At 47.2% G+C, this 16748-nt stretch overlaps 1 protein-coding gene across 1 annotated transcript in view; it reads right to left on the bottom strand.

Annotated features, from left to right (window-relative positions):
• Nid2 (nidogen 2) overlaps positions 1-16748 on the bottom strand; it is a 60862-nt gene that overhangs the window by 32781 nt on the left and 11333 nt on the right. The window contains exons 3-6 of the mRNA XM_021181845.2: positions 15427-15659; positions 10354-11081; positions 1040-1189; positions 217-462 (exon numbers count right to left, since the gene is read on the bottom strand). Of these exons, the coding sequence (XP_021037504.1) occupies positions 217-462; positions 1040-1189; positions 10354-11081; positions 15427-15659 (1357 nt within the window). The remainder of the gene's footprint in view (positions 1-216; positions 463-1039; positions 1190-10353; positions 11082-15426; positions 15660-16748) is intronic.

The following is a 16748-nucleotide window of genomic DNA, read 5'->3' as shown; positions in this document are numbered from 1 at the left end:
TCTGTAAGAGCAGAAAGCTTTCCACGTACAGCAAAACCTCTGCAATTCAAAACCTCCAACAGCCTGGAATCTGGAATCTGAGCGCGTTTCCCCAGAAATAAAATCATCCACAGAGGCTGCCCAGGTACCACATTTGAATCCTGGTTCGCCATCCACACAGAGGCTACCCAGGTACCACATCTGAATCCCTGTTTGCCAGAACTGAGCTCTGCTTACCTGTGAGGCTGAAGCCATTCTCAGAGCCTGGCTTCTCCAAAGCAAAGAGCCAGCCAAACAGACCTCCAATGGGCAGGACAGGGAGCAGGGCCTGGGCTGCTGGCTGTGGGACATGGCTGATGGCAGTGTAGGCTCTGCCATCATTGCCCACAATGTAAGCGTGTAGATCCACGTCAGTGAAGTGCACAGGAATGTGACCCACTCGGAGGCGGCCACTCACTTTCCCATTCACTCGGTGAGGTGCCCCTGAAAAACAAAAGCAATCCTTTCAGCCTTTGTCCCCATCAGGCTGGGGACAGGTGTACACAGATGAGCCCACTCTCCTGACCACGCCTCATGCTCACTCTGTGGAAACATTGCTTTACTATTATTGCTGTTCTCACTGTTGATTTGGGGTTCCTTGCAATAAGCTCTCTGTAGACGCCATCTGAGGATTCGTGATGAAATCTAGGCTAGCCTTCAACTCTCAACCCTCCTGCTTCTCCTGTCTCAACAGTGTTACAGTTATAGTTAAGTCCCTTCCATGATCGGTTCCTCACTTATGACCTAGTCCTGCCTGTCTCTCTTCCATTCCCCTTCTTCACCCTCCCCTTTAGCTCTGCCAAGCTAGAAAGAGGGCAAAATAGAAACGTTTCAAGTCACTCTCAAATTGGGAAACCAGTCCAAACGTATTTATCACTCAGTCATCCCCTGAACCCTTGAAAGTCACTGGTGCTGGGATTCAGGCATCAGAGATATAAGGACACCAAGCAGAACCCACACTGGAACTGGAAACAGGCAGGGGTCAACAATATACACGCAGCAGCCCCGGCCTGTCAATCACCTTCTGGCAGGCAGTGCTTCCCATTTCCGTAAAACCTCGACTGGCAGTGGCAGCAAAAGCCAGTGGTGTAGTCGGTGCAGAAGGCATGCTGGGAGCACCGGCCGTGGCTGTGTTCGCAGGTTTCCAGGTTGGCGCCGTTATACGTGAAGACTGAAGAATAAAGCAAAGAGCATTAGAAAGCCAAAGGATTCCAGCATAGCTACTACCAAGCTTCGCCAGACGTCACAAGCGCTCCGTAAAGTCGGCTTGGACTGTAATAAACAAATAGATTTGACGCTACAAAGATGGGAATAACATCCAGCCTGAGGGATTAACTTTATATATTCTGGCAAGATGCTCAGATCATCGCGGCCAACTAGGTCTTACTACAATGAGGGTGAGCTGAGTGGCCTGAGAGCAGCCTTGTAGACAAACCGTAAGCGCGCATTAGAGTGAGCTTTGTGAAATCACTATTTGGTGAGGTGGGAAAAAAAAGGCCAAATACTGGCAATTTTGTATGACTCAATGTAAGAGTAATCTTTTAAGAGGAAGTCAAAAGAGAAGAACTAAGAACCAAGGTCTGTCTAGCTCTTACCGAACCCAAGCTTAAAGGATGTACATACAGTTGCAGGACTGGGGAGGGAAGAGAGACGAGCAAGGAACAGGGCCGAGGAGCTCCAGGGCCCTGCAGGCTTTGTGCTTCCCAGCTTGAGGATGACTTTCATGCAACAGAAACAACCTAGTCCACAGAATCTCCACAAAACCACCCTGCACCAGAGGAAGCTCGACCCCCAAGTCTCCCACACTCTCTTCCCATTACGGAGAGGTAGCTGTGCAAGAGGGAGACGAAACGGAGGGAGCAAGAACGAGAGGAGCCTTCCGTCAGTGCCATCCCGTTATCCTCTGCAGAAGAAATGGCCAAAGTGTGCCTGAAAGTTGGGTCACAGGCAGGTGAGTGCTTTCCTCTAGGATGCTGGGCAATACCTCAATTCCAAGCACGGCCACTAGGAGGCAGGGTACTGCGCATGCTTCTGCCTCCCATCCCCCAGAGGTCAGGGTAGTCTGGAGACTCTAGGGAACGCTGATCAAGCAGGAAGGGCAAAGAGTTTTAGTGCACTTTAGCCACTGATGCTGGCCTGAGTGTCGGCTCTGGAAAGAAACAGGCTGTGGTGGCCTTCCAGGGCTATGTTTGAAGACGAGGAACAGGCCAGGGTGGAAGAAACTGAAGACTCAGTATTACTGAGAATATTCCAGGCAAGAACAAAAACCAAGACAATGAGACGATCTAGCTTCCCGATATATAACAATGCAGCCGCAACAAAGCCTTGCATCAGCAAGCACAGGTATTACAGAGCTAACATTTAAGCAGGCTGAAATACACCATCGGCTTTAACATTAACCCTCAGCTGCCCCAGAGCTGGGGGTAGCAAGTGCTACTTTTAATCTGTTTCCCAGATAAAGACACAGAAGCAGAGGATTACGGTGAGTCACCTGAAGAAGTCATGAGTGCAGCAAGCACATGGGTCTGAATTCTGAAGGTCCAGATCCTTACTGCTCCCCAGGGGTAATCCAAGTAACCCTAAGGGCTACAACTGAAGGTTAACAACTAACGGGTGTTTGCAGCATGCTGAGAGAAAACACACAGGTAAGAAGTGGTGAAGGGGACAGGAGATGGCTCAGCAGTGAGGAGCAGTGAAGGCCCAAGTTCAGTTCCCAGAACTCCCATGGGTGGTAATTCCAGCTCCACAGGATCTACTGCCCTCTTCTGGCCTACTTTTGCACCTACACTCACGTGCACATTCCCAAACACAGACAGACATTAAAAGTCAAATACTTATTGAGAAGTGCTGAGAGCAGTGAGAACATTCCTTTGGCAATTAGACATCCTGGGAAGCAGCATACTGAGGGCTCATCAGCTTAGAACACCTTGGTTAAAGAAGAAAGCTGACCTGTCAGAATGGAGTCAGTGATTGTTCTGAGTGAGCCCAGCTTGACAGAAATAGAAAACTAGTCATAACTCAACTTTTCAACAAGTGATAGGCATTAACTTTTGTTTTTGTTTTTGTTTTTGTTTTTCGAGACAGGGTTTCTCTGTGTAGCCTTGGCTGTCCTGGAACTCACTTTGTAGACCAGGCTGGCCTCGAACTCAGAAATCCGCCTGCCTCTGCCTCCCGAGTGCTGGGATTAAAGGCGTGCGCCACCACGCCCGGCAACTTTTTTTTAAATAAAAAAAAGACAAAACTTAAAAAAAAAGGCAGAATAGATCGTGACAAGAATATCACAGGCTTTTCTATGGAGAAAACTACTTATTGTTATTGGTTTAGGAATGGTGTGTGTGTGTGTGTGTGTGTGAGAGAGAGAGAGAGAGAGAGAGAGAGAGAGAGAGAGAGACAGAGACAGAGAGACAGAGAGACAGAGAGAGAGAGATTGGGAATGGATCTCGGGGCCTCCTGCATACCGGCTGCTCTTTGTCACTAAGTTATGCCCCTTATCTCAACAAAACCAGAGTGAGTAAAAAGCTGTAAGTGTGACACAGGTGTGTCAAAGGGCAGAGTTCCCAGCTCAGACAGGTGCGCTCCTGAGTCAGCACAGGTGCCACTTCAGAAGGTCACAAGCTGGGCCATCTTCAGCCGCTCTGCTCTGTGAGACCACAGGCAAATGTCACATGCACTCCCTGACCTCAGAAGTCCCCAACATGCACAGCCAGAGTCTGTCTCTTCACCTCCCTTCTGTCACTAGGACACAAAGGCGATCCAATCTTGGTGGACAGGGGAGTCATTTTCAGCTATGTCCGTTAAAAAGAAAGCAGGTTTCCACACACGGCTTGGCTTGCAAATTAAGGGAGGGATAGATAGATTTTGCTGTTTCGTTATTTTGTAAAAGCCGTACTGACCCAGACAGACCCTACTTTAAGCCTTATCAAGAAATGAAGAGAGGACCAGAGGCAGGAGAGTTACGTTAATTCAACTAAGACACTAGATGTGATCATCCCGTGAGCCACAGGCACCGTCGTCCAGCAGCTTACACAAGACTTCGAATGCAGCTCAAAGTTAGTGTGTGTGTGTTGACTAGCCCATGAGAATCAGCTTCCTCGCGCTTTCGAACTCTCTCCCCTCCCCCTCCTCACCCCCACCCCCCACCCCTGGGTGCCACAAAGGTCCCAGGTCCTGAGGAATGGTGGTCATCTCTTAGTCCCAGGAAAGAGTTCTAAGTTAATAAGAAACCAGAATGGAAAATGATAAGAGGATTCCTTATAAAGGCTATGATAAGACGCCAACACCAACCACAAAGAATGAACTTCTTACTGGTAAGCTAACCTGAGAGCCTCCTAAGGGTTTATGGAAATTTGTTTTGCAAATGGAACTTGAACCAAGCACATGCCTTTCTCCTACGGGTTAAGCAAAAGCCAAAAACACCTCGGGCAGTTTTCTTTCTTTCACACAACAGGTGAACAGGTATTTACTAAGCTCTCTAAGCCACGGCGGCAGCCGAGAAGTCAGGCAAACAGTCCTGTTCTCCTGGGCAGCAGCCTGTAAACAAATATAGCTGATCTCAGTGAGCTGGGGCCTTGGGAGTAAGAAGTGATAATGAAGAGCATGAGAAAGAAGATGTCTAGGAGGCTCCAGAGGCAGAAGAGACAACGTGAGATGTAAGAAGGGCAACAGAGACTGAGTGTGAGAAACCAGGAGGCGCTGCCCTAGGACACTGTGTTGAGTATAGGCTTCCGGGTGACTGGCTGAGACACGGGTGACAACTGCTGAGGGATTCTTCTGGAAACCCGATAGCAAAGCCCGCCCTTAGCAGGCACCTTCACAGGGAGGGTCAGTATGTTAGGAACGCTGAGATAACTGTTAAAAAGACTAATTCTGAGGCCCACCTTAAACCCACCACTTCCTTCCCAACTCTATGGGAATGTCAGGAATCTTGTGCTCCAGCCTCCACAAACTATACATGGCTAAAATGCTACGCAGCCAAGCCTGGGCCAGCAGTGGGCAGAGGTTGTCAGGCTTAATGAGCTCAATTTGCCACACACTTAACATCTGAGGTCGGACAGCTACAAAGGGCATCTTGGGGTTTTTTGTTTTAAATCTCACTTTTTCCCCCATTCAATGTTTTTTTAAAAACCTCTTCTCAGACCCTTAATAGAAAGGAAAATGGGGTGGGAATATATACAGGAACAAAGCCAGGGTGCTACCAGGGTACTTGAGCCTTCTAATTGGGAGTTTTTAACAAAAATAGAAAAGTCTTCTCTGGCCGGGCGTGGTGGCGCGTGCCTTTAATCCCAGCACTGGGGAGGCAGAGGCAGGAGGATTTCTGAGTTCGAGGCCAGCTTGGTCTACAGAGTGAGTTCCAGGACAGCCAGGGCTATACAGAGAAACCCTGTCTTTTTTTTTTTTTTTTTTTTTTTTTTGTTTTTCGAGACAGGGTTTCTCTGTGTAGCCCTGGCTGTCCTGGCACTCACTTTGTAGACCAGGCTGGCCTCGAACTCAGAAATCCGCCTGCCTCTGCCTCCCGAGTGCTGGGATTAAAGGCGTGCGCCACCACGCCCGGCTGAAACCCTGTCTTGAAAAAACCAAAAAAGGAAAGGAAAGGAAAGGAAAGGAAAGGAAAGGAAAGGAAAGGAAAGGAAAGGAAAGGAAAGGAAAGGAAAAATTCTCCTCTGGACTTGCTCTGACCCATCCTTCATTTTTTTTTTTTTTCCAGAGGCTTAAGCACTTGTCTTTAGCCGTTGGCATGCCTTCTCAGAGTGCATCCTCTGAAGCAAGGAGGTCCCATAGTGCACATCACAGGAGGACACACAGGGCACCTGCCCCATAGCGGGCAGACTTTCTGCCTTTAACAACACTGACAGCTCCCTTAAGAACAAGAAACAATGTTTTCCCCGCAGGGCAGATTCCCCAACCTCCCACCCCCCCAAATGGTCTCACCTCCCAGAATGACTGACTACATAGAGTACCATATCTGCTTTGTGACAAGCAGCAATGGCATGCCTTCCCTGCCAGGCTGCATGGCCATCCTCTATGTATATACAAGGTGTGTGAAGATGCTGGTGGCAAACCAATCAGACTTACACTAGCTGTCAGGACACTAACAGGCTCTATCTTACCTTCTGGATGAGGGACAAGACCCACCAGGGGCTTTCTGCACACAGGTATGACCACAGGTATGGAAGACTCTAGTCACAGACTGTTATGGAGGTAGCCATGGGTTTGAGGCTTTGGGGCCAGGAGGTCTGGGTTGAATGCACAGCCTGCTAGCGTTCCTCCTAGAATGGACCTCCAATGAGCAGGACACTTGTGTAACCCCTCTGAAGGCCAGAAGGATAGAAGGGCTCAGCCTCTTCCAGGATAAATGACTTCCAAACAGAAAGAAGAGGACCCCTCCATGGAACAGAACCCGCAAGGCATCTGGAGCCCAGGCGCCGGCCCTTCTAGTTCACATTGCCAAACCGAAGGAAATCATATTGAGGTTCATACAGAAGATCAGCAGCAGCAGGTTCACGAGCACCCTAAGACCCGTCAGTCAGCCCCAGTGGCTGCCTGACAACACAGGCAGTCTCTGGTCCCTACCAGCTGAAGCATCTCTGGCAACTCCTCAACTCACCCCTACCCCGGTTCCATTTCTACCTCTGTGCCTACCTTTCCAGAATGTTCTTACACTCTTCTCTTTTAATGCCTTAGATTCAGGACCCCAAGACAGACTTGAAGCATCCCTCCTTCAGTAAGATTTCTCTGACTGCAGCCACCGACACAGGCGTAGCCCCTCCAAGGAGTCCCTGACCTGATTGCAAGCATGGCTGTCTCTTACTCAGCAAGACACTACCCATTTCCAGCCTTCAACCAGGAAGTCCCTATCTCCTTTCAGTTAATTCTGAGCAGCAACCAAGGCAACAGAATCTAAAGCAAAGTTATTCTGCCTAGAGGACCAGAATATACAATGCAGCTCAGGAAAACGCCCCTCAGTCTCTCACAGAGAAGCATGCCGGGCTTGGGTAATTTCTTGGCTTGACAACAAACTCCTGGAAAATACAAGTCACCTCAGAGAGAGGATGCTCACACATCCGCTGCATTGCTGGCTCATTGTTGGCTCGATGAGTTATGAAAGCAAATGATACAAGGCCAGAACCTAGATGTGCCTGACACAGACATAATTTGAAAAGAATCTGGAATTTTGAAAAAAAAAGTCTGTAAGTGGACCAGCATAATGTGCTTAATGGTGCACACCTTTAATCCCAGCATTCAGGAGACAAAGGCAGGTGGATCAATTTGAGTGTGGGGACAGCCCAGTCTACACTGCAAGTTCCCAGAAAGCTGGGGCTACACAGTGAAACCCTGCCTCAAAACTAAATAAATATACAAATACATAATCCTTAGGGCTGAGGAGGCGGGTCAATCAGTAAAGAAAAACTTGCTTTGCAAACATTAGGACCAGAGGTTGATTCCCAGAACTCATGTTAAAAACACCACCACCACCAACAACAAAAAAACCAAAACCAAGAGAGCCAGTTAGTTTCATAAGACTTTCTGGCCACCAGTCTAGACTACTTTGCAAGTAAATTCTAAGCCAGCAAGAGACTTTATAGACAGCATCCCTAAGGTGACACTCAAGGTTGTCCTCTATCCTCCACAAGAGTGCACCTGCACACACACGCACATGTGCACACACTTGCACATGCACCCCCTAATGAAAACAGTACTAAAAAGAATAGAAGGCCAGGCGGTGGTGGTGCACACCTTTAATCCCAGCTCTTGGGAGGCAGAGGCAGGCAGATTTCTGAGTTTGAGGCCAGCCTGGTCTACAGAGTGAGTTCCAGGACAGCCAGGGCTATACAGATAAAAAGAAGAAAAAAAAAAAAAAAAAAGAAGGGAAATTTTCTGAGCCTTTAACAAACTCCAAATTCCCGGACTCAGCAGAGTGAGTCCTGCACGCTTAAAGGGGAGCTAACATTTCCTGGGAATGGTGCCTTCTCTTCAGAAAATAAGGTTCCAACAGGATCTCTCTTCAAACTACACAACAGAGCTGTGGGTGCTCAGGCCATCCAGCACCGGAAGCTGGGGACTTCCTACTCTGAGCTGGTATGTGCAGGTCTCAGTCACCCCCAGAGTAAGCCCACAGCTACTGGATAAACCTCCGGGACAGCAGAGTCTCCTCTGAACATAAATAACAATTACATGCTTCTGTGCTTCACACAGCTCACAAACACCCTTTTTTTGCACACATGAACTTGCACACATGAACACACAAAAATATAAGTTAAAATGTACCAGTATTTTTTTTTTCCTCTGAGACTTAAAAGCTTCCAGTTAGGCAATCTCCCCCTGAATGTCTTTTTCATAAACATTCTGGCATTTAGATGTCAGTATTGGCTACATTTGGCAGCTAATAAATACCACAGTTCATGCCCCTCCCGGGTTAGTTATGCCGTTACCCTCAGTTCCCAGTGGTCAGTTCCATTTCAGGCTTTTCTGAGCTCTTAAACAGCCACGCACAACCTTTGACACTGTGACACATTGTCATCTACAAAGTTCGTGCTTCAAGTCCCTAACTGAGTTAGAAAAGAAAAAGCTCAGAATGTTTTAAGTGAGTTTACAGTTTTTGCTGGGCTATATCCAGCTACCCAGGTTGCAGCCAACTGTACACAGATCCACTTTTTGGTAACTGTGCGCTGTTCTTGGGAAAATACAACCCCCAACAAAAGGCCACTCAGAAACACATCTGTACCACAAAATCCCTTTGAGAAAACCTTTGATTCACGCCTTTAAATCTCTTTACATAGAAAGAACCCACACTGAAATTTTTGGAGACTGTTAGAAGGATCTGAAAGTTCTAGAACCTTTAAAAAAAAAAGTCCATGTCTTTGGCTTTACAGAAACAACCTTTCATCAGACTTCATCAAGGCGAAAAGCAGCCAGGAGTCAAAAGCTTTTTAATGAGTCTTTTTGTTTTCAGCTCTTCTGTTTTCCAGCCTAGCTCTTCACTCTCTAACCATCCTCCAACCCATTTCCCATGTTTTAAGTCCTCTAAAGATTAGAAACAAGAGCGGCTATTTTCTTTTAAAGAACTGACTAATGGAGGTGCACAGAACGTCACAGAAATTCACATTAAATCCTGGCAATACATTTATAGAAAATCAGAGACTTGGTTGGGGGTGAAATAAGTTGTCTCAGTTTGGCCAAGATACCAATGCTCCTTCCCTAACTATTACTCTCTGCTCTGTTAAACACAAAATGTTTTCTTCCCTCCCTAAGTATTTCTCCAACTAACGCCTGAACCTTCAGGAAATGTCCTAGCAGAAGGTTCTCTTTGCTAGGTTAATGTTTTTGTCAAAACACTGACAAAAACTAAAGTTGAAACACTGTGGAGAGAGCCGTGACCTCTGACCCTTCCCTCCTGGCAGAGATCAGTGAGCAGGCCCTGGGAGGGGGGTTGGGGGGACGAAGCTGGGGCCAGTTCCCCAGTCCATCAGTGTGGATGAAAAGCTGTCCCCTCTGGGCATTCCCCGCTACGATCAGTGCGTCATGGAATGAGGATAAGGTTCCCGGGAGGTGAAGGCCACAGCTGTGAGGATGAGAATCAGAAATGACAGCAGGCAGAGGGGTCTACCATGATCTTCCCCTGCAGGCTCTTTAGCATGTTTGCCTAAATCTGCACAATGAACTCACCATAGTCAAAGCTAGATGGCTGTGCCCTCCATCCTGTAATGCCTACGAAGCCTCGAAATGGCTCACCTTCCCTGAACTTGCAAACTGAAATATTTCATTACACTTGGGAGGAGAGCTGGCACAAGTGGCCCAGCTCTTTCCCCCACTCCATGAGGCCTAATTTTTTTAGAACACATTATTAATGGTCAGGAGGCTCCAAGAAGAACTCTTCTGCCAAGATGTACTTGGCAAAGGGAATTTATCTCCTTAAACACAAGGAGGAAAAATCAGTTCCAATCTGCTTGCTAAACTTTTCACCTATTCACTCAGAAGAAAACCACAGCTGTATTTTTTTGTTTTGTTTTGGAAGAAGTTTCACTCTATAATCCAGGCTAGCCTGGAATTCTCTACATAGCCTAGGCTACTCTTAAACCTAGATGATCCTTCAGCCTCAGCCTGCCCCAGCCTGCCCCAGTCTGCCCCAGCCTGCCCCAGTCTGCCCCAGCCTGCCCCAGCCTGCCCAGCCTACCCCAGTCTGCCCCAGTCTGCCCCAGCCTGCCCCAGTCTGCCTCAGCCTGCCCCAGTCTGCCCAGTAGAGGGATGAGCACAGTTGAGTGACCATTTCTAGTTTGTCAACTCTGCTACATTTTCTTTAAACAAAATCCCAAATGCCCAGTTGTTCAATGCACTTACCTTGATCATTAGATCCCACATGGTCCTCCAGTCCTATCACATACTTCCCTCCTCTCAGGGGCGGAACGTGACCAGACTCGGGGTAATGAGGAAGGACTTCTCCTTCCAGAGGAGGGACAGGAACATCTGGCTCTGAAGGCACTGGCCCTGCCTCTGGATAGGACTGGGTGTTTCTGCCCCCAAGGTCTTCGTTTCCTGGAGTTAGGAGAGCTGCATCTGCCTCTGAAGGAGCCGGGGCTCTGGTACCCATCTGGTCCAAAAGCTCCACTGGGTCCTTGAAATCCAGAATCTCTCCCTCGCCCACCGGCGGCCCCTGTTTGGTTTGAGGGTCCAAAGAAGCCGATTCTGTTTCCCGGTAGGATGGCCAGTTACCAGGTGCTGGATATGGCCAAGGAGAAGCGCGGTCGGAATCTGGAGATGAGGTGCCGACGTCCACAAGGCCTGGATCAGCCTTTGACTTGAAAGACACATCAATTCTGCTGTGGCCTTCCGGGGCCTCCCCTGGTTCAACTGGTGGGTATTCAACATCCTCTTCATTCTCATCGTAGTAATGGAAACTGTCCTCGGTGTAGCTCTCCAGGGCTGCAGCATGGCTGAAGGAGTGCTCCAGTGCGGAGGAGCGGGCTGTGGAAGGGTCACCTCCAACCGTGGCTGGACGGACATTGTCCAGGGCAAACCTGCTGCCGATGTGAAAAGCCCACGCCCCAGGAATCCCCAGGTTGCTTAGCCTAAGAACAAAGGAGAAGAGCTGATTGTAAGCAGTCCATTCATTCTCCTTCAGTGTTTGTTCTGAAACCAAAAGACTATAAAGATCAGAGTTGAGCCAGAGCACAAACTTCATGCTAACAAGAAAACTTGTGTTCCAAATGTACTGTGGATTCACATGGACTAATCTATTAATGACAGAGGATGCTAGATATAGCAATACTTTTTAATGTCCAAGTCTAAAACAATTTTTTGCTCAACGCGGGTGAGATACAAATGTATTAATCAAAATGAAACTCAGTATCTGGGAACAGATCTTCATTTTCTCAGTAGAGTAGACCATGAACCCCCCCCCCAGTTCCCAAGAGTTTCTTTTTTCAGGGGAGTCTCACTAGATAGTCCCAGCTATCCTCAAGCCTGAGATCTTCTGCTGGGATTGCAAGCATGTGGCACTCTTGCTGGCTCAGTGATCCACTACTTCAATGTCAATGGCATGCTGTGAAGAGGACAGCCATGTGTAGGACTCCTAAGCCTAAGACAAAGCTGGAGTTAATCAAACTCTGGAAAGCTGGAACTGGCCAACGATACCAACCCTGTGCTTGCACTAAATACCATGCTCAAATTCTCCCACACTATGGAATTTCCTCAAAAGTCAACACTGAAGAATAAGAGCGAAAGGCTAAGAGGAAGTTTTAAAATTCATGAGACCATATAACAAGAGAGCTTTGTTCACTGGGGCAAGCATTCACCATTCTAGTCTAGGTTTCTACTGCGATAGCGTTTTTAAACCAGTTGAGGTTTTCTTCAGTTCTCTCTCTCTCTCTCTCTCTCTCATCATGTGCTCTGTCCACAGCCCACCACCTGTGCCCAAGTGTATGTGTGATACTGCTGTTGTACTGGTGGATTTCGTCACCGTGATGCAAACCCAGACACATCTGTGAAGAGGGAACTTTGATTAAGAGATCACCTCAACCACACAAGCCTGAAGGCAAGTCTGTTGGGGGGGGGGGGGGAGAGGAGGGCATTTTCCTGGTTAATGATTGATGGGAGGAAGAACCGCTCGCTGTGCGTGGTACCATCCTTGGGTACCATCTCTGGCTGTGTAAGAAATTAGGCTGAGGAAGCCATGGGAACCAAGCCAATAATTATGTTCCTCTCCACGACTTCTGCTTTCATTCCTGTCTCCCTCCAGGTTCCTGTCCTGCCTAAGTTCTTGCCTTGGCACTGTGACCCAGGATAGTAAACCAAATAAACTCTTTCCTCCTCAAGTCAGGTCAGTGTTTTGTCACAGCGAGAGAAAGCAGACGGCAGCTACTGTTACAGGTCACTTAGATGCAGAAAGCAAGCTGCCATCCTTTCTGCAATTTGCTATATTCACTTGCTATGGTTCCTAAAAAGGAATTTTTTTGAAATATGGTCTCATGTAGCTCAGGATATTCTCTTCCTCCTGCCTCCACCCACCAAATACTGGGATACTAGGTGTGAGCCACTGTGCCCAGTCTGTGTGGTTCTGAGGACAAAACTCGGGGCTTTATGTCCACAAGGCAGGTATTCTCCCAGCAGAGCTTCATCTTCTACCCTCACTTGGTATGCTTATAGAAATTAAGGTTGTAAATAAAACACACTACAGAAGACAAAACTCCAGGCTGTTAAAATGGCTCAGCAAGGAAACCTGCTTATCTCCAAGAGCTGAGAGCTGTACTCAGAATCCACATGGTGGGGGGAGAGCACAAAGCCCCAACTCCCACAAACTCACCTCTGACCCAGACACACCCCCAGCGGCCCCAACCCCCAACTCTACACAGTAAATGCAATTTTAGAAACTGAAACCAATCAGAAAGAGAAGACCCCCGGGGCCTGAGCCCAGCCCCACAGCAGGGGTGCTGCAGCTGGGAACCCTCTTGAGTTTGGAAGCCGACAGCTATAAAAGCTTCAAAGAGAAGGAAAATACAAATTATGGAAGAGTAAAGCTAAATAAATGCCTTCTAATGAGACATAAATCAATATGCTGGCGTTTGCCACAGTGTCTGATGGGAATCTAAGCAATTAGTTTACCCTCCCCTCTGAGGTCGTTTGGAATGCTTACTGATCGAAAGAATTTGTCTCCTAGAAAGGAAAACTGGATCATAAAACGGGACAGGCATGCCTTCCTGCCTGGGATCTTAGGAAGAGCATGTGGGAAATCCCACATTAAAGGCTCCGCGCAGGCCCTGTTGGTGAATACTACCTAATGACCACTCTCCTCTCTTCCTGAATGTGCATACACCTCACAAGAGCCCTGCAAACATGAATAACAGAGGACCTTGGTTTGAGGAAGAGATTCCAGACCAGGAAAAGGATCTCCTCCTTGGGAATGTACAACAGAGCATCCAGAGAATGAGAGCTTGGGCCATGATCCTGAGCAACTTCAGTTCACAAATGTCCTCACGGTGCTGGGCACGGGCAATGCAATGTTTGACCCTTTATGACGACAATACTTACAGAATCTGGAGGGAAGAGGCCTATGAGACAGTGTTAAGCATGGGAACACTGAATGGGAGGGCAGATCCCACTCTGGGAGGGGAGGTAGACAGTTGTCACTCAAAGTAGAGGTAGGATAATTCTGACTTGCATTTCATGTTATTCTGTTGTCTGTATTTTGTCTCATCTTGTTAAGTGTGAGTTACAACAAATCTGTCAATCACTCCGGTCACATCTCACACTGCTCCTCTCTGGCAATTCTGATATTTCTGGAAAGCATCAAAGGAGGAAATGAAGGAAGAACTGGAGTGGGTGGATCGCAGTGTGTGTGTGTGCCTGTGTCTTTAAAACTAGTATTTCAAGCACTCAGCCCTCCTTCCAAGGGCTTTATGTACAGCCTGGGGAGTGAGAGTCTTTAAGCTCCTGGGTAGGAGAGGAGAGGAGAAAGGATAGAAGGCAAATAGTTAAGTTTGTTCTAGAGTTTGGACTACACAGCGGGTAAGAAGGAGACCAACAGATACCCAACATGGATCAAGGAACAAGAAAGAATGCTGTGCATAGAGCCCTTGGAAGGAGGGCTGAGTGCTTGAAACACTACATTTTTTTTTTTAAGGCACAGGCCCTGGACACCAACAGCACCTGGAAAGAAGGACCAAGAATCACAGAAAATTAGAATGAGAATTGGCATCTGCATGGCCATAAGAAGCTGGTGTCCGTGTGTGTGTGTGTGTGCATGCATATGTACACATATGCCTGTGTATTTGTGCAAAAAGTTTGTGAGGAGAAGCAGTTGTGTTTCTCTACTAGAGTCATAAAGGCCTCACATGTACGCCCGTGCACACAGACACACACACTGCCATGCACCCACTCCGTGGATTTCCTTCATTTCCTCATTCGATGCTTTCTAGAAATTTCAGAATTGCCAGGGAGGAGCAGAGTGAGATGTGACCAGAGTGACTGATAAAATGAAAAAAATACAAACAACACAGAAACATGAAATTCAAGTGAGAATCACACTCTCTGCATAAGATATCACCCCTGTTTCTGCGCTTCGGACCTGTGTTGACTATGGCTTGGCCATTTAACTCTGACATAAGCAACTTTGTTAATTTCTGTAAAGCTGTTTGTAAAACTGGGAAGCTAGCTATGCTTAGCACCTATAAGTCCGAGTGAGTTTTAATTAAGATAATATTTGCAAACATTTTATCACAATGTTTACAGATAGAAAATGATCAATAAATTTTTGCTGAGTCACTCTCTCTGCTCACAATCTAGTTGATAAGCACAAATGCATGCAAACGGGTAAGGGTTTCCTATAACCAAGAGGCGGAATAGCCTATTGCCGCACTAGCAGAATAAGCCACTGGGGAGACTAGGAAATGGATTCGTCTCTGGCAACGCTGTGGGCAAACCGATCAGCATTATTTCGGGTGATGGTGTCTGGAGAAATTCTGAGACTTCTAAAAGCCTCATCTATTCCCCTCCCTCAATTATATTTCCTGTAATTTAATCCTCAACAATGCCTGTTTAAAAGACTAAATCATGATGCCTCCTCTGAAGAAATCACTAACCTGAAAAGCCTCCACTGAGGCAGTTATTACTAGATATTTTTATGCAGCTCCAAGAACAATGTTTTTCCTAGCAAGCCCCAATGGTTCTGCAAAAACACATATAATCGCTGCTGGTTCTGGTTTCCATGCCTGACTGACAGTGCAGGAAAAATAAAGGATCTTTTATATCTTGGAGAGCCTGAAGCTCCGGCGTCCAGCTTAGCTCCTGGTTTTGAGCCAGTGCCTTTCTTAGAAGCCACCAAAGCTTATTATCGAATGGTCTCTGGTCACTTGAGATCATGTCCCTCTTAAATGTCCTTCCAGTGGGTAACACAGGCACATACTCCACATTACTTACTGGTAGAGATTCTTCACAGACTGCTCCGTGTTAGTCAGGCTGAAATACAGTGCTTCTCTCTTCAGGTCATCCGCTTCCCCTCGGCAGAAGCCCACCCTAGCGGGAAGCTGCAACTGGACATTGTAGGACTCTTTGGGGCGGGTTCCAAAGAACTGAAGGCCATTGGCAGGGTAGAGAAAGAGGGCGTAGGTATCAGATTCATCCGATGCCAGAACAGCCTGGAAGGTGTTCAGCTGTGGACAAAAAGGAATTGCAGACATCCTTAAACAAACAAATAAACAAAAGAAGAAAAACAGAACACAGACAAGAGGCCCGAGCCCAAATCCTTTTTAGGAATTCCCCACATTGGTTTTGAACATAATCTCTTTTAGAATTCCCTTTTCAAATTACAAATAAAATGTTGTAAACTAAATGAATTATTTTAAACCTCTTCTACCAATTTTAATCAATAGTTAAATAATGTATAAGTAAAACACTGGTTTAAAACTTTCAGGGCTGCAGGATGAGGATGAGGAAGGATCAACTAACACTAAGGACGTTCGAAAAAGCCTTATGAAGGGCAGGAGAGATGGACAGCTAAGGATACCAGCTGCTCTTCCAGAGGTCCCAGGTTCAAGTCCCAGCACCTACAAGACCATGATAGCTCACACCTGCCTGTAACGTCAGTTCCACACAGATATACATGCAGGCAAAATGCCCATGAACATTAAAAAAAAAAAAGCCATACGAAACCTACTTGCCAAAATACAAGTAATGTTTAAAGGGAACTGACTTACATGGGAGATAACGCTCCTCCCATCAGCTACAAGTCCTCAAAAAGCCCAGAGCCAGGTATAGGACACCTTGCCCTAAAGGTTGGTCAAGGATGTCACAGAGACAACAATGCGAGAGTTGTCAATTGTCATTGCCCAGGGCTCCCCATCAGAATGTGATGGTAAGATCCTGTAGCTGGTGACACCACACATGTAGGTCACAGGTCTCGGAGAAACCAAACACAGACACTCATTTATGTATACATGCACACACGCACACACGACGCTTCCACCCCTGCCAGCTGCCTTGCATGACACTAGCAGATGGTATGCAGGCTACAGTCTCACCCCACCATGACTGCTCAGGGGTACAAACAAAGCCCTGGCAAGATGTACTCATGAGCACCATAAGTGGCAGGAATGCTATAAGGACCATCAGTCAATTTCTGGATGGATTTAAAGCCTGATCCACAAAAGGAAACTTCTATATTGTAAATCTGGCCAAGAAACCATGGGGGGGAGGGGGAAGACGGGGGGGGGGGGGGGGCGAAGGTTCATAAGCCCTGGAAG

The sequence above is a fragment of the Mus caroli genome, unplaced genomic scaffold, assembly GCF_978045245.1.
Source record: "Mus caroli unplaced genomic scaffold, Mus_caroli_1 scaffold_12, whole genome shotgun sequence".
Classification (NCBI taxonomy): Eukaryota; Metazoa; Chordata; class Mammalia; order Rodentia; family Muridae; genus Mus; species Mus caroli.
This window is presented reverse-complemented; position numbering and strand designations above follow the sequence as displayed.